Source organism: Uloborus diversus, chromosome 9, assembly GCF_026930045.1.
Source record: "Uloborus diversus isolate 005 chromosome 9, Udiv.v.3.1, whole genome shotgun sequence".
Lineage (NCBI taxonomy): Eukaryota > Metazoa > Arthropoda > Arachnida > Araneae > Uloboridae > Uloborus > Uloborus diversus.
The window spans coordinates 106,545,110-106,572,064 of NC_072739.1; the positions used below are offsets into that span (position 1 = coordinate 106,545,110).

Genomic DNA, 26,955 nt, shown 5'->3' on the forward strand with positions numbered 1-26,955 from the left:
TTTGAATTGTGATAATTTTGTAATAAAATTACAGTACTTTGGTGAACAATTAATTATTTTTTCCATGTATTTTCTGTTGTACATCAAGAATTTTTCATTTTGTGAGTTTTTGCCAGTTTCTGCCGTAAAGTGGCAGAAAGTGGTTTTTGCCATGCCGGTTTTAACCGGTTTCTACCAGTGGTTTTAACCACCTCGGCAGAAACTTGCCAACCCTGTTGCCAAAAGAACCAAACTACTGCTGTACTAAGCCAGTTCATCCCATTGTCACACATCTGCTGAAATGTAGGGAATGACTGAAAGTGACTAAGAGACTCTGCCTGTTTTTGAGGGAAGTACTGAATTTAGAAGGTTTAAAACATAATAACATCTAGAGAAGAACAAGTTCAGAAATTTATGAACTTAACAAGAAACTAGACATCATAAATATCTGGGGTTCAATCTTTTCTCAAATATTTTCTATATTTTTATTCAAAGATTGAAATGGACAGGACTGGTGACTAGAATGAACAATGACTGATCCACTAAAATGATCTTTGAAACTAAATCATCAGGAACCTGAAAAAGAAAAAGACAAAGGAACAGATAGATCAACTGCCTCAAAATATACCTGAAGATTTTTAAAATTTAAAACTCTTGGAGTCAATCTGAGAAGAGGACAACCTAAAAATCAATTCTGCGAAGGACATGGCCCACTCCGAGCTGCTGTGAAGCTTGATCTCTGTCAAGTCTTAGGAATTAATCCACAACCTCTCTTGAACTACATGACAATTCTAAGCCTTTTTGCTAAAAGATTATAAAATGGTGAAGATAAAGTTGTAAAAAATGGGCCAGTGGTGCCATACACTAGTAATCAAGTTAGATATAAAACCACAATGATAATTGATTAAAAGTCTACTGTGTAAAGGTCCTTGATATTTTTTGCGAACATCAAAGGTAAACTTTTGTAAATTGCTTGATAAATAGGGGCATATATGAGCATTGATTTATTAACTATAATTTAATTTCTTGCTCATGTGTGCTTGTAGAAATAGGTTTTTAGAGAACTTTTTACTTAATGTAACATTTCTGTTTTACATTATGTAAAAATAACATATTGACATGCTTATTACAACTGACCCAATATCAGGTCGATTGCAACAGATTTCCTTACTTGTTTTCGATGGTAATGAGCTCAAATTGTGGTTGTGCTTGCCATTATAAAAAACAAAGGTGGAGAAAATTTGCTTTGTTAAATGTGTTGCATTGGACCTCAGAGTTAAAATTTTTAAATTGTATTATGTGCTGTCTTTTTTTTTTTTTTTTTGAAAGAGCTCTCTTATTTAGTCTTCAATTCTTATGCTTCTATCAAATTAACTATATTTGTGTTGTTTTCTCTTACAGTTGATCTCTACCTCAGCACAAAACCCGAATGACACTTTAATCTCCCAGGTATTGTTTTCATTTTGGTTAATCTTTACTAATAATAAAGCTCAAAGTCTGGACATCTGAAACTGTGTGATGCGCATAGTGCCTCGACCGTTCGACCAATTTTCATTAAATTGGCAGAAAATTAGTTGGCAGCATGTGGAGTGTGTACCCTCGAAGCGTTTTTCCGAAAATTTAATTTTGTTCTTTTTCTATTCCAATTTTAAGCTAGTTTTTCACATAAATTTGATAATATGCGGGAGAAATATTTCATTCACATTTTGAAGTTTTAGGTCATTCGAAAGCTTTTAATTTTCTGCATCAGTTAAAGTTTGTTTGAAGTTTCTACGAGCATTAGGAGAGCTCTAGGAATCGTTTAAAGAAAACACAAGTCCAAGGCTCACCTGCAGCAAGCTAGATAATTAAGCTCAAGAATAAAATCAAAAATTAAAGATAAATGGATATCATTTTCGCAGCAGAAATTAAATTTGTATGTTACCATGGTTAGGTCTTTTACTCCCTTCGATTGTTTCATTACTTTTTTTTTAACATTTTAAAAAATGTGCTTATTTTGGCAATTAATCATTTTCTTTTATTGAAAAGGATTTAAATGAAAATATTTTAACTTAAAAAAAAGTCATCTGCTTTTATTTTCTTAATTTTTATGGAATTACATTCAGTAAATTATTAAAATATTGAATTACAGCCTTCTTTCTATAGTGTTTAATTTTGGAAAAAATCTAATTTTGCATTTTAAGCAAGGAAGAGAAACTTCCCTCCTCTTTTAAAATATTTCTAATGCTTTTGCTGGTTTCTGTTAAGCTACATTTTGAGTTTTCAGATCTCAAAAATATGAAGAGATTTTGAAAAAAAAAAAAAAAACTTTAAGCATGGTAGATGTTATCTGTAAATATACAGGCAAACCAAATGACATTTTTAAAGTTAACTACGGGCAAATCTGTGCGGGTACCGCTAGTATGAATATAATTAAAGATCGCCTCTATATTAATGCATCATTGTTTTCATCTCTGTATGTGAAGTATACATTAAAAGTACAATAGTCAGTACTATCCTAATTTTGCTAAAACTGCCCTGAACTGTTCTAATGTTTAAATTTTTGTCCTAGTTATACTAAACGTTTCATTATTTTACTTGGAATTTTTGAAATAAAAATGAAAAATTCTATTTTAATTTTTAAGACTGAACTATTCGTAATATTGCCAAAACATACTATAGTTGGCTAATGATTTACCTACTATTTCCCCATGATGTACATTATGTACTACAGTAAAACCTCGCTACAACGATATTTTGGGGACCAAAGAAATATATTATTGTAGAGGGATATATTGTTATATCAAGGGCCTACAACAGGTTTTTTTTTTATTTTAATGTTATAGTATATGCCAGGGGTTCTCAAACTGGGTGCCACGGCACCCTGGGTTGCCGTAGGAAGAGGTGAGGGGTTCCGCGAAGTGTCCGTGGTATCAATAAATGCGTGAAGTGAGTTTCTACATGGTTCCCTGAAGCTTAACTAGAATAGAACACAGTTGCATATTGTTCTTGAAACCTAACTTATGTAGTTGATGAATTCAAAAAGAAAAATGTCATTACGTGCCGTGATTTTTATTCCACTTAGAAATTTCGACCAGGTGCCATCTTCAGCAGAAAAATCAGAGCTTTCGATGTTAATATGTGCAAGTATTTCTTCATCCCCATATTAGAGAATTTATACGAAAATTGTATTTTATCGCCCCCATAATGGGATGAAAACTACCCTATGTGTTATTCTGATGCATAAGCTACATTATTGTCAAGTTTGATCAAAATCCATTCAGTAGTTTTTGCGTGAAAGTAACAAACATCCGTCCATACAGACAAACTTTCGCATTTGCAATAGTAGTAAGATGTATCTTGTAACTGAATTTTGAAACTCAAATTTCACTCACTTCTGGCAATCGGATTCTTTTGAAGTTTGTCATGCGACCTCAGACGCAATGACAATGCAATTCTATAATCAAATTTCTTAATTAACTATTAATTATTTGTTCATTCTAATCTTAATCAATATTTCTGCATAAATCCATTAATACAAGGGAGAAAAATGCTCAAAAAAATTAGAATTAATTCACAATAGATAAAATATTTTAATATAATCCTTGATTTTTCTGCATCATATAAAATTTGTCCCATTTTTCCAAGGTAATTTGAACGTGAATTATAATTGTTTTTAACTAATTTCATGCCAAAAGTAGGTAAGCCTTGAAAGGAAAATTTATTGTTGATCACAGTCATTGTTGAAGTATGTTTTTATTAAAATGTATCTCAAATTTTTAAAGTAATATAAATATAATTCCCACTCATATACATTGATGTCTGGTATGGATTAACTGGATTAGACAATCAATGGACACGCAATTTATCAGAGCATTTGGACGTTTTTAGAGCTTGACTGTTACACCTTAAAGAGTATCATTATTATTTGTTTAGTTCAAAAGATCCCTGTTTCAAATGTTGCTAAGCCTGGGGGGGGGGGGAGTCATGAATGTATAAAATCTTGAGATACGTTAAATAAATATTTTTCATAAAAAAATAAAACTAAAAAATTAAAATACTAGTTTAAAAAACCATAAAAAAACACTTTTATAGCAACAATATGAACTAAAAAGTAAAAAATAATCTTTGGATCTTAAGTATAATAAAATGATTGACCAAACAATTAACTCTAATGTAAAAAAAGTGTGGGGGGCTTCATATCAATTGTCTTAAATTTATTCCATTTTTTGTCCTTGCAAAAGTGTAAATAGACAACACCCCATGGTTTTGTACATTAAATTTAATTGTTTGGTCAATTATTTTATCATACTTAACATCCAAAGATTATTTTTTACTTTTTAGTTCATATTGCTACAAAAATGAGGGTTTTTAATTTTTTAAACTATTATTTTTTTAAAAGTAAAATCTGCTTAAGTTAAGCCTTGACTGAATACAAATGATTTACAATCACAGCGACAAAAATTTGTCCTCTTAATAAATATTAAAACAACGAGCTAAACTTGTTCTTTTCATTATGGTAACCTGAAAAATCAATGCAACATTAAACTTGGTCAATTGAGCTTAATGAGCAATTTGTGATTGCTCAATGACGACAAATAAATAAAAGTCAAGTTTCTTGTCTGGTATGGAAATGTTTATGTAAAAAATTAGAAGTTTTCTCAAAAGAAAATATGTTTTTTTTTAATTGCAAAAAACATAATTTGAATTCAAGGTGTCAAAAATTTAAATTTCCTTTCCTTTCTTTCTTTTTTTTTTCTTTGTAAAATAAAAAAAAGGAACTTCTGACATTCATAACAAGCAGCTGTTAGCAGTTAATCATGTGCGTGTGCAAAACACGGTGGTAGTTTGTGAAGAGTAAAGAGGTTACTTATACCTCCCATTAAACGGAGACTATTCATTAAGGAAGGTAATTTAATGTCTCTTGAAAATACATTGCTGAGGACAATCTTTATACCGTCCTTTAAATTATGGGTAAAATAAATGAATTTTTAATCATAAAACTTCCAAAACTTGTTCCATGCACCAGACATCAACTTCCAAACTGCCCTTGGTAAAACAAAGTTCAACTGTCCTACCAAATAATCTGAAGTTTATCTGTTTTATTATGAGATTGGAATTGAAATAATTGTATTTGGCTCCACTTGTAAATTTTCTTAAGAATGTTGGTTAAAGATGCAAATCGATTAGAAAAACTGCAATTGAGGCAGTGAGAAGCAAAAAGATGTAAGTGGATGTTTTCGAGTTTTGAGTATAAAATACGGTTAAAGATAAAGTCCTAGGTAGACTTTCATTGATAAGTTTTTCTAAATCATGCTGTATAACAGAACCTACCAAGGCTACTAGTACTATCTCTGACCCTAAGACAAAGGAAAGTTTATCCTACCATGTGTACTGGTTATCTCCAAATTTTTAATTTTGCCACTTACATCACTTTGCTTCTCACTGCCTCAATTGTTTTGATGTTAAGCTGATATTTTAGTCTAGAGGCTTGATTTTAAGGTGATTTTACGGGCGTAATTCATTTTTATCAGTTTTTTATTGATACTTTAAAAGTATAAAAATGCATAATAGTTGAAAAAAAATTCAAAATTAAAGTTGGTGAGGTTGGCAAAGCGGGGACTCTAAAAAAAGGAGGGGTCTCCTGGTTGAGATGACTCCAATCCTACGAGGGATCTGAAACATAAAGTTAAGGTTAATTCTTATTAAACAAGGATGTAGAATTGTCTGGACATAGCAAATTCGAAAATAAATTTTTTTTCATAAAATGGCATCTTTTTGAAAAAAAAAAAAAAGTTCATTTTTTTGGCTCCTTTTTTGACTTCGACATTTTTTAAAAATAATAAAAATCAAAAATTGCCAAAACTCCTACTTAGAGACAATTTTGATAGTACTAAGAAAACCTGTACCAAATTTCAAGTAAATCGGTGCACTAGAACTTGAGATATCTTCTCAACCGTAGCGAAAAAACTAGTTCTGAGAGAAACGCGTTAAAGTTGGCAGTCTCATTTCAGCAAAAGTATTTAATTTAACAGATTAACTGTAACTCCAAAACTAATTTGAACTTCCATAAATCCTCTTAGAAACTTATTCTTAAAGTTCTAAACTGTGAGAGTATAAAGGGGGGGGGGATCTTTTTTTTTTTTTTTTTTTTGAATTTCTAGACTAGAATACCCCCTTAAGGGACATTACACAGATACATAGTCAATCAGTTTCCATGCGGACGAAGTGGGGACTAATATATTATCTTAATTCGGCAGTTTACTTTAAACTCTCCATTTATTGAGCTTTTATTTTTTAGAAAAAAATTATGAGTCAAATATGTATAAATAAAATTAGTGGATGAGTGTCTGATGCGGTATGCAAAAGATTAATTTGTTGTCTAATGCATTGCAGAACTTATTTTTTTGAAACCGTTTTAATTTTACAGGTTAATAAAAGTTTGAACAAACTGGTTACTTTTCAACTTTTAGAAGCATCCTTTTCACTGAGGTATGTTTTTCTCTTTGAAGAATCATTGTCAGAAAAGTTTTCTTTGTTTAATTATTTTTTCCATTTGCTCCCTTATCTCTTTAAATATTTTACTCTGCAATGAAATTCTTTTTAGATGTATCCAAGGACGGGGCAAGTGGGGGCTTAAACCCTCCCCCCTAGAAATTAGAACTTCTTTGCTTTTAGTACTTTTTTCTTTGCATAAATGTTAAAACATTGCTTCTCCAGCCATTAATTAATAAGTTATTAAAAATGTTGAATTTTAAAGACTCTAACCTGTCCTGAAATCGGTTTCCATAGGGAAAATATCCTGCTAAACCATGGGGAAAATATCTGAGCCCTCCCCTTACAATTTTGCATATGAGCGCCTTTGGATATATCTGCCTTTAATTTGTAATGTTGGAAAATAATATATTTTTTTTTTACAACTAATGTTATTTGAGTTTACCTGCTTAAAAAAAAAAATCAGTGCATATTTCAAAATTATTTTAATTCTAAAATCTATGCAGTAAAAATTTTCGTTCGTAAAATGTGTTTTACAATTTTTTTTTTTTTTTAAAACAAAAGCTCAAAATAAAACGATTTTATCAAACTAATAAAATGCAAAATGTATTCCTAAAGATGATTTATTGCTAGTTGTTATTATGTATGATTTCATGATAGCATCATTCTGGATTATCTCTTTACATTTTTTGGAGAAAAATGAAAAAAATCCCGAAGGCTTCTTTGTTTCTAATTGTAATCAGTTAAAAATTTGTTGCTTTTATTCTCTCTGTCTTGTGATAAAAATTCTTTAACACAGATTTGAGTTCTGGATTTTTGTAATTTTTTGAATTTAAATCAGGTTTTTTTATTGGAGTTTTTTTTTTTTTTAATCAATTTTTTGAACTGATTTCAAGGATTTTAGATATTACTTATTTTACATTTCTAAACATACTTGACATTTAAAAGATATATTTGAAAAATATATATTTTTAGCTATTTTCATTGCATTTACAAGTTTTTAAGGTATACAAAGATAAACCAATTTGTACATGAATCAAGTGACATTTATTGTTTAAATCACCTATAATAATAGTGCTCTGTAAATGTAGAAAAAAACAAGTTAGTTTAAGCAAAGAAATTTTAAAGTTTTGAAAGCTGAAATAAGCCAAGTAATTGTGTTATGTTTTATTTGAAGACTTTTTTGCACTGAGTACACATTAATATATTTTATTACTTAAAACATTTTTTACGACCCATTTAGTAATTCATATGTTCAGGTACATTTCTAAAAACCATAAAAAAAAAAAAAACCAATGTGAATAGTATATCCATGTAGTTAACTAATGATATTGAAATAATCTCTCTAAATATTTGATAAATGTTGAAATCTGTTTTATCTGGTATGTGATAAGAAGCGATTTTGTTTTGGTTAAAATTCAAAGTTCATAGTTTTTTCATATATGTGTATATTTTTTGCAGAAGAATCCTATACTGAACAATTTCATTTTCCATAACTATATTAGAGTATAAAGATAGCCACGTTAGAGTATAAATACAGCCATATTTCAGTGTAAAAAGAGCTACATTTTTTACTTACTACCAAACGACACAACCTTGAGGGTCACAGATCTGGATGAAATTCTGGATTTAGGTCAGTTTGCACTAGATATGAACCCAGGTTAAGTAGTTTGAGTGCATAGGCTTTAGTTCGGCACCAAGGAGGGTCTAAATTTGCTTGTTTGGCTCCGGAACAGCGATAGCGTTTTCTTTGGAGTTTAAAACTTTGACACAACATTTGCTCTCCTAGCATCTGTTGTGTCTCTTGTTAGTACAACTTTGGGGCAGTGAAATTTACTCTATACTGTGAATACATTCAGTTGTGCGATACTGCAATGCAATATCAAGAAGGGGGAGGGGGAGGGTAATTTCAAAGAAAAAACCATTACTTTTCTGGAGCCAAACTAGAAACTTTGAACCCTCATTACGGCCGAACTAGGGCCCATGCAGTCGAACCGCTTTACCTGGGTTCATATCTAGTGGGTATATACCTAAATCCAGAATTTTGTTCAGATCTGTGACACTCAAGGTCGTGCCGTTTGCTATTTAGCTCTTTACTTAATTTTTGGAAAATTAAAGCAATATTGTTAGGTTCGTGGAACATAATTTAGTTTTGAGGTATTCATACCACACACACAGAGTGTGAATCAGTGTTAGAGATGAGATTTTCTTTATAGGCATGTTGATGCTAATATAAGGTTCAAGGGGGCAAAATGAGCAACCTATGTGCCATTTTTAATAAATCAACCATGCATGCATCCAAAAATAAAAATGTATTTATCAAATAGAAATGCTGCTCATTGCCGAAGACATGTAAAATACAAAAATAATTACGTGAAGGTTTTTTTTAAAAAAAAAAACTTGCTTTTGGAAATAAATGCAATTTTTGTATTATATTAAATAACTATTTTTTAGTATGACATTAAAATAGTTTATTTTTCAGTATGACATTGAAAGATTTTTTATCCAAAAATTTATTGGAATATATTTTGTCACAACTAGCAGTTGGTCACTTAAAGAAGGCTTTACTTGTATGGAAATGCCATAAGGTAAGAAACAAAGCCAAATGTCTGGGCAACATTATACTGGGTTAGTGATTTTTCTAACACTTATGTAATTGTTGTACTGTTAAACCATAGCTAGAATGAATTTATTATCTACCATGAAAAGATGTAAGATTAAAATTAGAAAATCAATATTTTATCGGAAATGTTAAAATTTGAAAAAGGAACTCTGCCATGAAGATTTCAAATATGAACATATGTTTGGCTTTGTTTTAATAAAGTTAAAAGCATAGTGTAAAAAGTACATATCTGGAAAAAATGAATCAAGGGATGTATATTATGAGAAAGTACATTGAATATGGTCAAATTTAATTTCATGGAACTAAACTTATCAAGAGGAAACAAGTTATCTAATGCCTGTTAGGTCTTATTTATAAACTTTCTCAATTCTTCTGTACTACAATTGTAATGAAAAAGCAAGAATGAAATTCATATGAACTTACGTAGTAAAATCGCATGAATGTGTTCTACTTGCAGTCACTTAAAAAGCTTTGTGATAACTTTGTTTCCATTTGTAGTCTCCAAAAGCACAAGTTAAAACTTAAATCTTTTATCTCCCAGAGGAATCAAATTTTCCAGATGTTATCGAGTCCAGGTGCCCTTTTGTCCAGTTACTGGGATAATGGTAAAAAAGCATTAATTTGTAACAAGTTGTCATCCTTTCTTTAAATGACTTCTTGAAAAAAAAAATCACACTGCATAAATTGTCGAATTTGAATTTACTAGTTGGAAGGTGTTGACACATGAATCAAAAGTAAAATTTTGGTAACTCTTAGCTGAATTTTGGCATAATTATTTGTGGAAAAATATTTTTGAAACAGTGTTATACCACGGCAAAATACAAAATAATTGTGTGCACTAATTTCAAGTTGACAAGCACTCTTCATTATTGCAAAAAGAAAGAAGGTTTATGTAACCTGAAACAATGATGCAGAAGAGGAATGAGCCACCCTCTTCTATGGACATTTTTATGTTTTATACAAAAATCTAACTTCATTTTAATTTCTCGATTTGTTTTCCTAACCATTATTTTTCACCTTATCTCTTCAAATGTATGCTATTCTGTTTTTTTTTTTTTTTTTTTTTTTTTTATAACAATCTTTTGTCCTATTATAAATATTGGAAGCAATTCACACAGCTTAGAATAAACAGTAATTTGCTTGCTTTTTATCATGAGCTCATTTTATCTTGCTGGTTTCTTGTTAAAAATTTAATGTTTTAATGGAAAGCAAAATGTTTACTGATTGCAAAATTATAATTATTTTTTTAATTTCAAACTTGTTCAAAGAGTTATCTTTTTTAATTTTTGCAAAGAAACAGATCAACAGTATTTTTAAACCTATGTTCCTTGAATACAAAAGTGGTTAAACTGAATTGGTTTTCACTTCAGCCTTTTCTAAGTTATTTATTTAATCTTTTCTTCATTTTGATAGAATGAACTACTTTCTTCTCTTACTGAAGATGATGTTATGAATATTTTAGAAAAGGTTCCATACAACCTTACATCAAACTTTTTAATGCAGTTCCTAGAAGAAGATTTATTTCCAGTTGTGTTTCTAAGACTTCCTTCTGTTATAGTAAGTATAACATCTGTACTTTTGGTACATACATTTAATATTGAGGGAAATGTTTTAGATGGCAAAAAGTTAATAATTGACATTAAGTACTCCAAACATCTGAGGAAAGATCTTAGTAAGAGATGTTGATTTTTTTTTTTTTTTTTTGCATTTGTTTCTTTAGTTCTAAAAACAAAATTGTAACATTTGATTACATTGATCAATGTAAGGGGTTAATCATTGTAGAAACTAAATGTTTAACTTGATTTAGAGGTGGCTTAATGGTTAGAATGGTAAGAAATAAAGCTGCTAAAGTTAAAATATTAATCATAATTTCCATATTTGTCTGAATATTGCTCAAATGTAAAAAGATTCATTTACTATAAAGGTGAACTAATATCACAATTATGGTAAGTTTTGTGCAATTTAGAAACTTGATTATTTCGTAGGAAACTAAAGATAGTGACATATTTGACTATGTATTGCTTTTGGGATTGAGGCATTTAGAACAGTTTGTCAGACAGATGCTGTTACTTGAAACAGACTGAATTGTTAATTGAATCATAAGTTTTATTAAGTGGGTTAAAGGGCAGTCGCATTCTTTTTTATTGCATTGCTTATATTGTTAGAAAAATTGGGGTAGTGTTGCAATTGAGGGCAGGGGTGAAAGTAGTAAACCTTGGTATGTGAGTGATCAAGTTTTGAAATATGTGTTGGTGCTATATTCATTTTTTTAACCATTAGTGGACAATTTAAAAAATATTTTATCACAAAACATAAACCATGTATGTGTACAAAGAGCATAAATAGCAATGCTAACCGTATGAAATACATATCACACATACATATATTTATGTAGTATTATGTAGACGTGAAGTTTAAAATAAACTATCTCCAGTTACATTAAAAATAGTTTGGTGCTGTCATTTAGTGCATAAATTGATATATTTAAAAATTTCAAGCATATGATATGGGTATATTTAAAACTTTTTTGTGCATTTCCTTTGAACACCTTAACTCGAAAGTATCACAGGCACAAAAAATAGGAATTCAATAGCTCACCCCATGTTCTTAACAGAAGCGGAAGGGAAGCAGTAGCTTGTAAAATTGTTGCTAATGTATTGAAATCTTGGTTTTGTGTGAAGCTTTTCATAAAACTAAGCTTAAATGTTGTAAGTATGCATCAAAACTCAGTTTCAGAGCATTTGACCTTATAATTATGCTTTGTGCTCCACACGCCATTCCTCAAGAGATTGATTCACACATGCTTTTTATGTTACAGATTTAGGTTTCAAGAACTTTTGTCTAAAATTCTGTAAAAGTTTTGTTGAATTAATTTCAGTATTAAAGCATTCTTTAATAACTAGTTCTCTTGATTTGAAGGCCTTGAATTAAAAAATAACATCTAGCTAAAGCTTTTACAGTTATTACAAGTTTGAAGTAACCATTTTGGTTAAATCCCTAGTTCCATACGTCTCATACTTTAATAATGTTAAGATATAATGATTATTATTTTCTAAATACAGCTTTTATTTCTTGCTAACATGTTATTACTAAGTAGCTTCATGCACTATTTATTTAGAAATAACTTTTTTTAATGCCATTAATGAACAAAGCATGCTACATTATTTTTTTGTATATGTGTGTGTTGTAAATGTTCAAAAAATTCAAATAAATGCAATTCTTATAAATTATTAATATTTATAAGAATAGCGCTTATTAGAATTTCTTGACTTAACTTTCATTACTTTATTAATGCACTTGTATCACTTGTTTGTTACAGTAAAATTTGTTTAACCAAATTCAAAACTATTTACATTCTTTAAAATTCCTCTGAAATGGTTAAATTTTCCCCATTTCTAATTTTGTTTTTCCTTATAATATACTTGTTTTAATTACTTTGGCATGCATTATCTTTCTTGCCTCTATTAGTACTTAGTAAAATATTTTGGTTGAATGTGACTCATTGTTATTCAAATATAATGGTCAAGAATTGAAGTAAAGTGCCTTTTTTAATTTCATCTTATTTGATTGATTTACCAATTTTTAATTGCAGGATAATGTTGCAGAATGGCTCATTCGTCGTGTGAAACTCTTGGAAATGGATGAAAAAGTTTGTAAAATATTATTTCTCGCTATTCTGTACACAATAGGAAATAATGCTCCATTGAAATTAAGGAATTGACTGCTCTCAGTTATTAATTTAGTTTGTTCAATTTAATCTTTCATTTATTTTTCAATTCCTCCTATTAGTTCACACTCTCCCTGTATATATTTATATATCTTGTTCATATTTTCAATTGTTAATAAAATACCTTTTATTCATCCTCTCAAGTTTAGATACATGTTTTTAAACGCGTAGTGAACAATCTTATGTTAATAGTTTTTCAAATATTAATTCATTTATTAAATTTAGTTAAATTTAGTTTTTTGTTTAAGAAAACCTTTCTCTTGTATTAGATTTAAGAGATTATGATAGAAAGGAAAATGGAAAACTGCAAGAAAATTCGCTTTCTATTTCACCACCTGATATTGTGATTCTGTCCTATGTATATGCATAAGTAACTAAAATAAAAATTTTCTTTGTTGACCTATGTAGGGATTGACTTTTTTTTTATATATATATCTCTTGTTTTGAGGCTTGTCAAAAACATATTTTAAAACTGTTTTGTACTTTACCTAGGCCTTCATGGTCTTCATTAGACCTCAATGGCATTTAGTGTGCTATGTGAAAATAAATCAAAAGTTAACAAAACAATTTTTTTTTTGATGATGTCTTTATCTAATTAATGAAATCTCTCACAAGTGAATAAATATAAACCTGGAGATGAAGTGGGACCATGTAGCATAACTGCCAACTCTTCCAATTGGTTTGAGAGATTCCCGAATTTCGATACTTTCTCTGAACTCCCTAATGAAGTAAATATCTCTCCAATTTTCATCAAAACAACAAAATCCCCTATAAAATGAATTTTCTGTAATTAAAATTTTGTTGAAAATCCTTACAGTAAAATAAAATGAACAAGATTGCAAAATCGAAACTTTTTCATACACGAGTATGAAAATATCATTTTTTAATACATGTTCATTTCATTTTCGTTCTTTTTAAATTTACATTTTCTAAAAAATGCTGTAGAACATAATCAATTTTTCTCTGAATTCCCTAAATCTTTACCTGTTTTAAAGAATGCTAATTATTGCTCATAAAAGAAAACCAACTTAAAAGATCAGACCCCGAAGAGTTCCTATTTTTCCTACTTTTTAGAGCTCTCTCCTTATTTCCTACTTTTTCCTTTTTTCCCCCCTGCTTTTTCTTTCTTTAGTCTTGCACTTCTAATTGTGCATTGATTCTTATTTTTACAATGCTGCATCGATAATTTTTTGCATGTTTCAATTTTGAAAAGAAAAAGAAACAAGCGGATCCTGAGCTTTTAATTGACTGACTACAGTAATTTCTGGAAGGAACGCCACTGCATTTGTGTGTTTAAAAGTTAAATTTTCATAAGTGACTTTTTTTGCCATTGCGCTGTTTATGATCGACTTTTCTTTTTATTGCATCTACTTCAGTCCTACTGTTTTAACGAAACTATAAAGAAATATATACTGGCATATTCTGATGCAATTATATATTATTTACGTGTTAGGTAGGAGCTTTAATTAAAGTAAACTGACGACTGTTCAAAAAGTGCGGGAAAAGCCGAATTTCCTATTCGCCAATTTTTTGTATAGTTGATATCAAGTGAAATGAAACTCTATTTAAACAAAAAAGCAATGTAAAACCTTAAAAGGGAAGTAAGGAATCGAAAATATGAAAAACCTGTACACTGTACATACTTTATTGACGTTAGTACAAAAAAAAAGAGACAGATAACAGAAATTCGCAAAAACGGACCACTTCAAAAATGATCGCGGAAACTAACTTTTTACATACATAAATATGATTATTGTTCATTCTAAATTGTAAACATGATTATAATATTTATAAAATTTAATTTTATTTCCTTGCAAAGAGTATTTGCAAAAAAAAACCCAGCAAAACCAGGTTTAAATGCGAGATTTCGTTTTTGTTTCTTCACATTTTTAAAAATTGCTTTTAAAAGAGCCACAAGCAAATATGTACTGTATTTTTTCTTTTAATGGGTTTTTTCTACTCTGATATATCATCAATATCACGGAGTTACTCATCATTTTTATGTGCTGCATTTATGGCAATGCGGCATTTCTGAACATTTAGTATTTTTTGACAGACTCTTACTCATTTTGGGGTGCAGCAATTATACTGATGCGGTGTATCTACTGTAAGGTATTGTACTCAGCGGGCTTGATCAAAGAGAGGGGGGAAGAAAGAGAGATATGCAGGCATTTTTTTGATGCCAGGTGCTCCCCCCCTCACTCTCAATTTCGTGAACATTTTCTGAATGAATATTTTTGTTGTATGGTGAGGATTGAGAGAGAAACTACATGCCTTCCCTTTTATGCACAGAGAAACATTAGTAACTGATCTTTGTCTTTGATGAAAATGTTATGTTTACCATGCACAGATTTTCCATTTTTTTTCTGTGACAAAAATTTTGGAGCAAGAAGGAGGTAAAAAATCATCAAAAGAAGAAAACAATATATATTTTTTTATTGCTTGATTAAAATTAAAACTGCCCCGTCATTTTGATTTTTCCCCCGGGGTGGCTAGCGAAGGATGTATACTGAATGCAAATATTATCTGAAAACAACAAAAACCACACAAGCTTGTATAGTTAAGCATTAATTTTCCAAAGCCAGGGAGGGAAGAAATTGACCCCACTGACCCTCATAAATGACGTACCTGAAACAAAAATTTATGTTGAATGCTAAAAATTAATAACATAATACAAGTCCTTTAGTTTACTTATTTCATTATTTATTTAGTTTAATTACTTGATTATAAATTTTAAGTCCCATATTTAAGAACAAATTTATTTTAGTTCTGCATTTTCAGTCTTTTTCCCTTTTTTTTTCAAATTCAAACATCTGCCCCTGTTTTTTTGCGATCACTGTATAGCATTTTATTCTTTCACACTTAAAATACTTATTACTGTTTTGTTGTTTCTTTGTTTGGATTTTATTTTCATATTTTTTTAATTAATATCTTTGTTTCCATCAGTTTATTTTTCATACTGATGATTGTCATCTTGTTTCTTTCGTTTTGTTTTTGCTACTCTGTCTCAGAAATAAAATTGATGCTAAATTTGTTTCCTCTTGACGTGTGTTTACTCCTATCTCTTCCTACTTTTTTAAGTGATTTTTTTTTCTACTTTTCCTACTTTTTAAATTTTTGATTCCTTATTTCCTACTTTTTTTCCCCAAAAAAACCACTTTGGTGTCTGAAAGATGTTTTTAAATGTAAAAGTTGTTGTATTTTATTAACTTAAAAATGAAATAACATTAGACGCAATTTCTAAATTTGGTATCCTGCCGGAATTCCAAACTCCAAATTTTGGATCCTGTACGGGCCTAATTTAAAAATCCGCACAAATATTTTAATCCCTTTTACCACTCAAATTTTTGTCAAAATTTTTCAGGAAAAAATCTCAAGTTATATGCCTATCTCTCCCTAATTTTCAACTTTCAATGTTTGCAGCTATGCTATAAATTAACTTTTAAAAAGTGGATTACTCTGATTAAATGTTTGGGATTCCCTACTTTAATATACACAGTTAATAAAATTTTGTAATTGTTACAAAAGTTTTTGGTTTTCAGATTTCAACTTTTTTTTCCTGTCATTAAAAATATAGCTACAATTTAATTACCATGTATGAAACTCATTTTGAATCTGCATCAAGATTTTTAGTGAATATCATATGCATTTATATTATAGGAATATTGGCCAGAAAATGGAAAAAATCTACTAAATATGTTTTTGAAATTAATTGAAGATTTTCAGAATGATTCAAACAAAGCTGAAATTAGTCTCTCTGCAGATTTATCATTTGCAAGAATACATGTAAGTAAAATTACAATGTACTAATTCATTTCTTTTTCAATCCGTTTTCAAGTCATATTTTTATTTAAATGCTTTCTCTTTAATGCACTTCATATCATTTCACTTTTGGATTATATTCCTTAAATGAGAGGATAGTATGCAAAAACTAATTCTAAAATTAAAATTTAATTTTTTGAGTGTCATTTATATCTGTTAAATCAAATTCATCTGATGTAATACAATATCAAACACTTTGAAATAGGTATATGACCTAAATGTTGATGGTTTCGACTATAGTGATGATTTTTTTTTATTCAAGCATCAACATGTGTTTTGGTTGATGTTTTTCTAAACATCAATGTTCTTTCAATGTCATTATTTTATATTGTTGATTTATTATTACATCCTAGGTTTAGAGCCACAGAGACTAGCGGCTTTTGAGTTAGAAGCTTTGCTTTGAATACTAGAGGTTGTGGATTGGATTCCCACCAGAGCCCTGTGTGTTACTTCCTCTCTATGTACTGTACATCTTTCTTGTATTGTCTTATATGTTTATAAAGAAGTTCAACCTCTGGTGGCAATGGTACCCCATAGCTACATAGCAATTATTAACTATGATAAAACAACAACATTTTATATTTGAACATTCCATATTATTCAGAAAGACTGAAACACTTATTATACTGATGACAGTACATTTGTAAAGAAATTTTGAGGGGTTATGGCAACCATCTTGTTGGAAAGTGTTTTCTATAGTTATTTATTTAATAAAGTAGACTTTGTTGTGGAAAAGTTACTTTTTTTCCCCCAATGCATAAATAAAAATTAATTAAGATTTAAATCTTAGTATGACAGCTGTTTACAATCTTTGTGGACCAGACAATTTAAGAAAATATCTGTGTGTTTGGTACCTCAGGGTCAGGCTAAAGTGAGTCCAAAAATGAGGATTTTTAGGTTTTTACTGCAAGGTATGTATAATTTATTCCGCAGTGAACCATGACACTGTAACTCTGTAAAAACATCATTTTATAATTACCTATCAGTGTTATAAGAGCGTGAGTCTCAAGCTTTGTATGCACCATACAAATGTTTTTTTAAACTCTCCTCTGTAGTAGTGATTACGTACCTTACTTTAGTCCTACTTTAAGGTACACTATTGATGAAGCCATACCTGCTATAGACCACAATGGTGTAACCTTTAATAGGATGAGCACCTTCTGAAATTGTAAATTTTAACCATGCAGTTATTCTCTCCCTCCCCCCCCCCCCCCAATTTACAGCCTTTCACCTCATTTAATACAAATCTAAATGTCTCTATCTAAATCAATCTTGATAAAAGGAAAATAATAAGTTCTTCTATCACTCCTATTTTGATGACATCAGTGCTGATCTGAGGTATGCACAAATTCTCAGAAGGTTTTACCAAAGAAAGTCAGACAATACTGAACTTGCCAAAAATAATCTAGTGTAGTATTTTATTAATCTCTATCATTTTATTGTTTATTCTGATAATGCTGAAAAGTATTCCTAGAACCAAAAGATAAGTTCTATTACAGAAAACTTTAACTAATACAAATTAATGTGTTTTTTTAATAGAAAAAAAGGATTGATCCTACTTCTTCCATTGGAGCTTTATCTGCACTTTCACAAAATTTAGAGCTTCTCACAAAACTTAAGAAAGATTTTTCTTGCACAGTTCCCTCAGCTTACTTTGAGGTAAAGCTACATTTTATTATTTGATGAAATGCTTGATGATTCTGTAGCTGATTAATTCAATTAATATTCTGTGCTTTTTTCCTAGGAGTCCAAAATGGATCTAATTTTTGCAGTTTTAGATACAATAAATTTACCCTTGTTATGTGATGCTGTCAAGAGTTTTGTCCAGCCATATACTTTAGAAAATGAACTAAATTTAGATTTCTGCCTTGAAAATTACATTGAAGTAAGATTTATTTTTTATATTCCAAAGTTGAACATGCGCGTTACCGAAAATTACATGTCGAGTTAGAGGTTTCAACGTTTTTCATCCTTTATACGTTTCAAAAGTTAAGAGCTGTATTTTAATATCTGCTACCTTATATTTGCTTGTTTTGTTTTGATTTTAATATCTAATTTGTTTTATGGCTCAAATTTGAATAGTTAAATTTTTTGAAGAAGGTACTAAAATTTAAAGGAACAAGCATTTACTTGTATAATTTTTCATTTATTTTTAATGTTAAATATTAGTACCAAGTCTTTTTTCTTTTTATGTGTTAATTTAATTTTAATATCCGTTACAATTCATACTGCAGATATATATTTTAGAAAACTCAAATTTTTTTTGAAGTGGAAACTTAATTCACGTAAATTGAAACACGAATGTTAGAAATATAAATTTCTGTCTAAAATAAATACATAATTTTGTTGCAGTTCCACAATGTGAATCCCAAATTCTTACTAATTATATCAGCATTATATAGCTCTTAATCAGAACCTGTCAATTTTATTTATTTATCAAACTATATTGATCTTTTTATGCTAATGTTTTCTGTTATAAACAAATAATAAAAAAAACATGCATCAGTAAACTTGATATCAATAACCACAGGAAACACAAAGCCATACAAGCACCTGCATTGATATATCGTTGTCTCAGAGCAACAGTAGGATATCTTAGTGTTATTCCTGGGATTAGATGTCTTACTGTTGCTCTGAGGCGATTATATGGAGATAATATAAAGTACAATGTTATGTAGATATACAGATAGGTAACAAAATTATCTGAGCATTTACGAAATAAAAGAAAATTTTATTAATAAGAAGTCGTGTGTGGACTACCCTTTGACTTAACTAAAGATTGTATGCAATGTTAGATAGATTCATAAAGGTCATGAACAATATTTAGTGGAATATAAAGCCATTTTCCTGGCAGAGTAGTCTCTAATTCCAAAAGCTCAAATGATGGATGATGACAAACACAGACTCCAAGTGTCCCGACATATGTTTGTAAATGTTCAATTCAGGAAACGAATGGGGCCAAGCAAGGTGTTCTGTTTTGTCCTCATTCTCTTCAAACCATTTTTGTACAATTTTAGGAGTGTATGTAAAAGCCTTATCATCTTGATACAGTGGTCATTTTCCTGGAAATAAAGTCTGTATAAAAGGATGTACCTCCTCTCTCAGAATATCTACATAATTAATTGACCATACAATAGCGGACCCAGACCACATCAAGGTGCTACCCAATATCATAAGGGAGTCACCCCATGCATAATAATTAACTTTGGAGAAAATGCACTGTGGACTTTCTCTGCATGTAAACACGTCTAATTGACTGAAATATGGTGTAAATTATTCAGTAAGTTACCGCCCTATAGCCAGAACTAAGGCAGAAATACGTGAAATACACCGCCAGCTCAGTCGGTTCCAGCCGAGGACTGCAGTTTCGTGCTTATTTGCATCATAATACTAATAAGCACAAAACTGCAGTCCTCGGCTGGAATTGACTGAGTTGGCGGTGTATTTCAGGTATGGTGTAAATTGATTGCCCAGACGACTGGTTGTCACTCTTGAGTCCAATTTTTGTGCATTTTACACCATTGGCGTTGCTGAAAAGCATGATGATGTCTTCACTGGTTTAGGAAATGCAATTCTTCTATAAATTTTCAAGGCATGGAGTTCCATTTGGACAATTCTGAATAATGGGACTCTTAAGATGACTATTTATACCTGATGTTATTTGGGACAAAGATTGCGTGTGTTTTCTGACCATTATGTTTGTCAACTCTCTTTTTTCCCTCTGAGAATGCTTTGTTTTTCGTCTGCTACTGGAACTTCACAGTCAACACATTTCGCACTTCGTGTACTCTGTTATAGCAGCTGATATTACAATATTTGAACTTTTCAAATAGTTGTCATCTTCCGTCATCCAGCAACTAGCTCACCATATTCCAGCAATCTTGATCTTTTTAAACCCTGACAGGCGAGTCATGGAATTTTTTAGAACGTATGGTAAGTGCATGCATCACCTATGACTGAAGTTGAACAACTGATACCTTACCTTTCTTAAGTGGCAGACTTGAGTTCAAAGTGACATCCGCATTCTGCTTTTTAAAATAGACCATGTCTTTTCATGGGTGCTCGTATTAGTTTGTCCCCCATCTGTTTATATGTACACTACACACAATTTTTTTTTCAAGTGTCCTGATATTTTTGTAGTATTGTGTCCTAATTTTTTTTCAAAGCCACTGCAAATTCTACTAATGTGAGTTAGAAGGAATTATATATTTTAAAGAAGTTGTTTACTTAAATTAATGAAAGAAAGAAAAAACTAAATAAATAATAGAATAAAAATATCTTAAAAACATATTTGCATGTTTATGATTTAATAAAAGTAACAATACTTTTCTGGCATCCTGTACTTCTCTAATCGTATTGTTAATAATGTTCTTGTCAAAATGTCTTATTTTGGTATTTTATTCACTTTTCAGTATGCAGTTCAATCAGCGTTCTCGGTTTGGAGCTCTAATGTGGAGGAATCGTGGGAGGATAGATGGATCGAAGTAATTAATTGCATTGGAGATCCTAACATGTGGAACAAAGCAGCTTTGGTCATCTTAGACAAAGCTACTGTTCCATGGTCTGACAAAGTCCGGAATCTTTTGAAACAAGGATTGGTTTCTGGTAATCCAAAGTAAGATATTTTCATTAGTTTATGCTGCGTAGCTCAGCAACATAGCAAAGGAAGGCTAGGGTGTTGTTAGTTTTCCTCGTGAAGCTATGAAGCTATTTATATAGGAGGAGGATAGTAATACGTTTGATTTTTTTTTTCATTCATCTTTGAAATTTTTTCTATTTAGATTTTTTAAAAATATTCACGACAGTTTTAGTATATATTCTGCAACATATAAAAAATTCTGAAATTGGAAATAATATCACCCGTAATGAACAATAATAAAAAGGTTAAAGAATTTCATTTGTCCCATTCATCCCCACCTGTGATAGTTGAGTGGGCCACTGATAGTAATGAATCGGACCCTTTTAAAGTGAGACAAGCATCTACAAAATAATAATTTTTATTTATTTGATGACTTCTGACATAAATAAATAACGATTTTGTGTAATAGAAAATAAAAATATTATTTTATGCTATGCGTAGAGGCTAGTGGACAGCAGAATTTGTGGAGCTACAAATTCTGCTGTCCACCAGCCTCGATGAGCGGAACCACCCTTGGTGGTAGCCTCTATGCCCTACATACACACATAAACCCACATTACACGCACACACACTTGTGATTGCAAAAAACAATTTAAAGTCAAGAAGTCAAAAATTCAATTTTTTTAACTTTAAGCTTTAAAAAAATGAAATTTATTAGTCTTTAGGTTTTAAATATCCTTTTTTTTTTAAATGTACATTTTTCCTTCTTCATTTACACAAAATTGCTATAAGTAAGGTAGACTAAACCACCATTGTACTTCAAATTTGACAAATGTTAAGTTCTGTCTGTTTCTTAAAAGAAAACTTCGGTGAGCTACTACTTATAGAATGATGCTAGACAATCAGGATTTTTTTGTAATGGAATTATTAACCCCCCGACACACAAAGGAAGGGGGTTATAGGTTTGACGTGTCTGTTTGCCTCTGTATCTGTCTACACTCTAGCGCTTTCACGGATGGACTGATTTTCGAAAAAAAATTTTTGTTTGAAATGAGAGTTAGTTGTTCAAGAATGTTCTTAGCTAGGTTTTGTCTTTGGATGATGTTAATTAACAAAGATATTAATTAAAACCTCTGAAAGATTTTTTGCTGCTTTTGCAGTGAAAAAATATTTAAAAATTTAGTACCAAAATAAAGAGTAGTTTGTTCTGCGTCTGATAGAATGTGTATTAAACTTTCATGTTACAAGAACTTGAATTATAATGTTTTTGTAGAGCAAATTTTAAATACGGCTAAGCCTTTATTCATGTGATCGACAACCAAACTCATTGTTGGCCGTCAAGCAAAGAATACGCAATGGTTTAAAATTTTTATGTAATGACAGTTTATATTTGTTAACAAGCAAAATACTTGTAATTGATTTTTAATAGTACAGTAGAGTCTCGAAAATCCAAGTCTCAAAAGTAGGAGGTTTCCGTTTAATTCAAGGTGCTATATTGGTATTTTATGGTAAACTTTATTAATGACTAAAAGATTATTTGCAATAAAATCTAAAAATCGGTATCTTTTCACTATTGCAAAGCGTTTTTAGCTGCAAAAACCAAAATAAAGATGTTGAGAGGTCTGTATCAGCATCAATCTAAGTGGCAATAAATAATCACTAATTACTAACGATGGGTTAATCTCCTGTCCCAGATGCCTCAGAGCTACTTTGGTACTGAAAAGGTCATAAAATTAATTTTGTTTTTCTACAAAGAACATATAAACAGCCTTTTTGGAATGTCCGATTTCAATCAACAAGAGAAGTACACAATTTAATGTCGTGTGAGTCGTATACAGGAAATTATTATCTACCATGACAAACCGCTTTTGTTTGTGTTATAGGATGTATGTACACTTGCCCACACACACATTCAAATGTCATGGCAAAACGTACCAAAATCAATTCAAGGACAGTCAAAATGCATTTTTTTTTTTTGGTTGATTGCAAATTTATACCCAAAAATACATTTTAGATACCATGAAAAATACTCAACAAAATTTTTTTAGAGGTAATTAAAAGAAGAAATTCATGTTACAATTTTGGTGAAGCTCTTTGTAGAGACAATATTCTTTTTATTGTACTAGGAAGCAAAAGGTGCATGAACCTACATCATTCGAATAGTGCATAGTTTTAATTTTTTTACAGAATTTATGAATTTTCTAGATAATCCAAGTTTTCAGTAATCCAAGGTGGCTTGAACCCCAATTACCTCGGATTTTCGAGACTCTACTGTATAAGGCTTTTAAAAGGATTTTCAATTTTCCATCTTGATTCTACATTTTCGACTCAGTCAGGGTTTTTTAAAAAATTTTAATTTTAGTTGTTTTAGCAAGCTTTATTTGTATCTTCAGTTATACTCTGTATTAGTTGTATATTAAAGTATAAAGTCACATACAAATGTGACTACCAGCACAGGCTCTGAGCCCAGCTAAGCTGGCCCTAGTCGGTTCATTAGTCACCATTATAGATCAATGGCCTTCTTAAAGCTATATACCCCCTTACTCAGTAAAGTCTCTTCTGATTAGTTCTTCCAAGTGCCCACAACCTTACTAAAATAATAGTTTTTCCTGATTTCCAGGTTATAATGTGGTTTGATTAGCTTAAAACAATAACCCCTGATCCTACTTTCCGTGCAAAAATTTGGCCCATTAACATCTTTCATTTCGATAAATTTAAATAGCTGAATCATGTCCCCTCTGACTCTTCTTGCTATATATATTAAGCAGTGGCGGATCATGCCTTGAAAAAGTAGGGGGGCCAGATGGGTGTACTCGCATCCCCCACCCCCCTCCCTGGGTTAAAGAAATCAAAAAAAAAAAAAACTTTTTTAATGTTTAAACTTTCTTAAAATAATTATTTGCGATAAATAAATAAAATAAAATTAAATTTAAACACAAGCTAAGCTACAAAATACTTAAACTACTAAATAAATCACGAAAGATATTAATCTCATGTAAATGTCCATGATTGCCGGCAGGGTGGTGCACGTTCACCCCCTGATTTTCAAAAACAAAATTAATCAGATAGGGAAAAACTACAAAATACATCACGAAAGTTATTAATGTCACGTTGATATCCAGTATATGCTTTGCGGCGCTGCAGTATGCCTCCCTTGCACCACCAAAGGAGGACTTCCCCCCTCCCCTGGCTTTTAAACAGGGCTGTGGAGTCGGAGTCGGACTGATTTTTGGGTAAAGGAGTCAGAGTTGGAGTCGTTAGAACACATGCCGACTCCGGGCTTCTTTTTTTCTTTCCTTTTTATTAACTCTCCTTGCATTTTTTAAAAATTGACTACCAATTGGTTTGATTACGTGTGTAAGATGATACTAATGAGAAAATAACTGCCATTATGGCAATCAGCTAGCTTGAGTGCTTACCGAACTTTCTGTAGCCGTCCCCTAGTTTGCTTGCTTTTTAACTTAACTAATAGCAACTGTCAGCGAACGGTTTCGTTGCCTGACATTTTCAAGTAATCACTTTCAAATAAAAATAGAAATATATATTGTTTTGTTCGATCTCAGTTATAAAGTAGTAAAGGAAACGTAACAAATTAGTAAGTCAAAGCCCGTAGCTAAGGTTGAAACTTTCAAGAGTGATCGGCAAATTCAAAGAAGTTCTGGAGCGAAAGCACGAATCCAAAAGATCTGATGAAATAATTTAATGTTTTTTTCTTTTATAAGACTATTTCTATAAATTTGGTTCTCAATAAAAAGTATAGAACAAAATAAGTGTAAATGATTTCTTGATTACAACACTCAATAATTGCAGTTAATCTTAAAATCTTCATATTAAGGTTAATTCTAAAGCAGCCAATAAAATTTAAATTAAAAATTTAGCGAAGAAGAAATATAGGTATAGTAAAAGCTATTTGTACAAATATGTATACCGCCGCATTTCGTGTAAAATTAGCTCCTGATGTATATGAGCCCTATTTTCGTTGAAATTTTATTGATGAAATATAATTTAAAATATATTCACAAAAATTTTCAAATTTAAAATATTTATATTTTTTATAAACTCTGAAATTAACTTTGGGTGTCATCTACCAGATGGATGCCACCCGGGGCAAACCACCCCCTCTCAAGAACTTGGATTTAGAAAAAAAAGCTTTTTTTCTCTCAAGTTACAGCTTTTAAAAATTGAAAGAACACGATTTGGTTAATATGTATTTGTTAGAAATTAAAGGGGGGGGGAGGGGCAAATTACAGGTAATCCTTTTCAATTTTTTTAAAAGGGATTTTATGTCATCTCACTTTTTAACTCGTAACTATTGGAAAATTTGATTTTTAAATTGAATTTCTAATGTTGTATGCGTCTTGGGTTTACAATAAAAAACAAAATGCGAAATTTTCATAAAAAGGAATTAATATTTCAATCTCTGTTTAGAGGTTTCCCCCTTCCCCTGAAGGGAGAGAGGGAGTTGAAAAAAATACAATTAAAAAAATTTAAAAAGTTTAGAGTCGGACTCGGACGTTTCAAAATCCAGGGCTCGGAGTCGGCCATTTTCCTTCCGACTCCGCAGCCCTGCTTTTAAAAATAAATATGAATAAATTTTTAAAAACAATATTAATCTAATATTTTTAACAGTAATATTCATTTTTTAATAACTAATTATTTTGAATGAGTAAAATTTATTTTATTTTAAGCAAGGCCATATTACAAAAGGGAAAAAATATTGTGATCAGAGAAATATGTAAAAATTATAAATTACCTTTAAAAAATGAAAATACATCTCAGTACTTGCTTTAAAATAATTAAAATTAAAATGTATAAACAAAATTTTTAAAAAATTAATGAATTATAATAAGAAAACTAGTAAAAAAAATCCTTAGCTATTTGCATTCGGTTGCACCCTTCTGCATATGAATCTGCCGGAGCCCATGAGCCAGATTCAGAATTTTTATGCAGAAAAAGAAAAAAAATATCGAACATTTTTTATTTTCTTCAAATTATTGATAAGTTGCCACATTTTCTTTAAAACTCCATGAGCAGTAATTTAAAACCAGTATTAATTTCTGTGTATTTTTTGAATAAAAAAAATAATCTTGTAACAATATATGCATACAACTACATACAACACTGGCGCAACTACAAAATAATTTTTAACGGAGGGGGGTATAGGGGAAAAAATCTCATCAATTTGATTAATTTGATTCGCTCATCAAAAATCTCTCAATTTCGAAACTTGCTGTAGAAATTGAAGCTTTAAAACACGGTTATAGGCCATATTTATTGACGTTAGGGTAAGGGATGGAGCTCTGGGACTCTCCCCGATTGTTTTTCTTTTCTTTTTTTGAAAAATAAATAGCAATCAATTCCGCCCCCCCCCCCCTCCATTTCTTCAAAATTGCAGTTCCAAAAACGCAATTGTAGACAAACTTTTAGAATTTTTACGGGAGGGGATCAAGAGCTCCCCCTGGAATCTTTCTCCAAATTTGAAGTCCTAAAAAAAGCAGAACTTAAATTTTAATCCACTTAAATTTTTCATAAGTGGCTGTTTGAAAAAGTTATTTTTTGATGATATTAAAAAAGGTTTGTAAGCTCTTGCCCGAATATTTTTTGAAATTGAAGTCTTAAAATCGTGATTGTAGGGCCATATTTGGTAACATTAGGGGCAGCAATCTTTCGAAATTGATGCTCCAAAAACGCAATTTTAAGCCATTTTTGAGCGCAACTTTAAACGATGTTGTAAGGTATTTGGTGGCTTTT

General features: G+C 30.5%; 1 protein-coding gene across 1 annotated transcript in view; it reads left to right on the plus strand.

The window, feature by feature from the left end:
- LOC129230420 (uncharacterized) overlaps positions 1 to 26,955 on the plus strand; it is a 263,650-nt gene that overhangs the window by 106,436 nt on the left and 130,259 nt on the right. Inside the window, exons 10-16 of the mRNA XM_054864820.1 lie at positions 6,389 to 6,450; positions 8,936 to 9,041; positions 10,490 to 10,633; positions 12,669 to 12,725; positions 18,165 to 18,284; positions 18,370 to 18,510; positions 21,038 to 21,240. Of these exons, the coding sequence (XP_054720795.1) occupies positions 6,389 to 6,450; positions 8,936 to 9,041; positions 10,490 to 10,633; positions 12,669 to 12,725; positions 18,165 to 18,284; positions 18,370 to 18,510; positions 21,038 to 21,240 (833 nt within the window). The remainder of the gene's footprint in view (positions 1 to 6,388; positions 6,451 to 8,935; positions 9,042 to 10,489; positions 10,634 to 12,668; positions 12,726 to 18,164; positions 18,285 to 18,369; positions 18,511 to 21,037; positions 21,241 to 26,955) is intronic.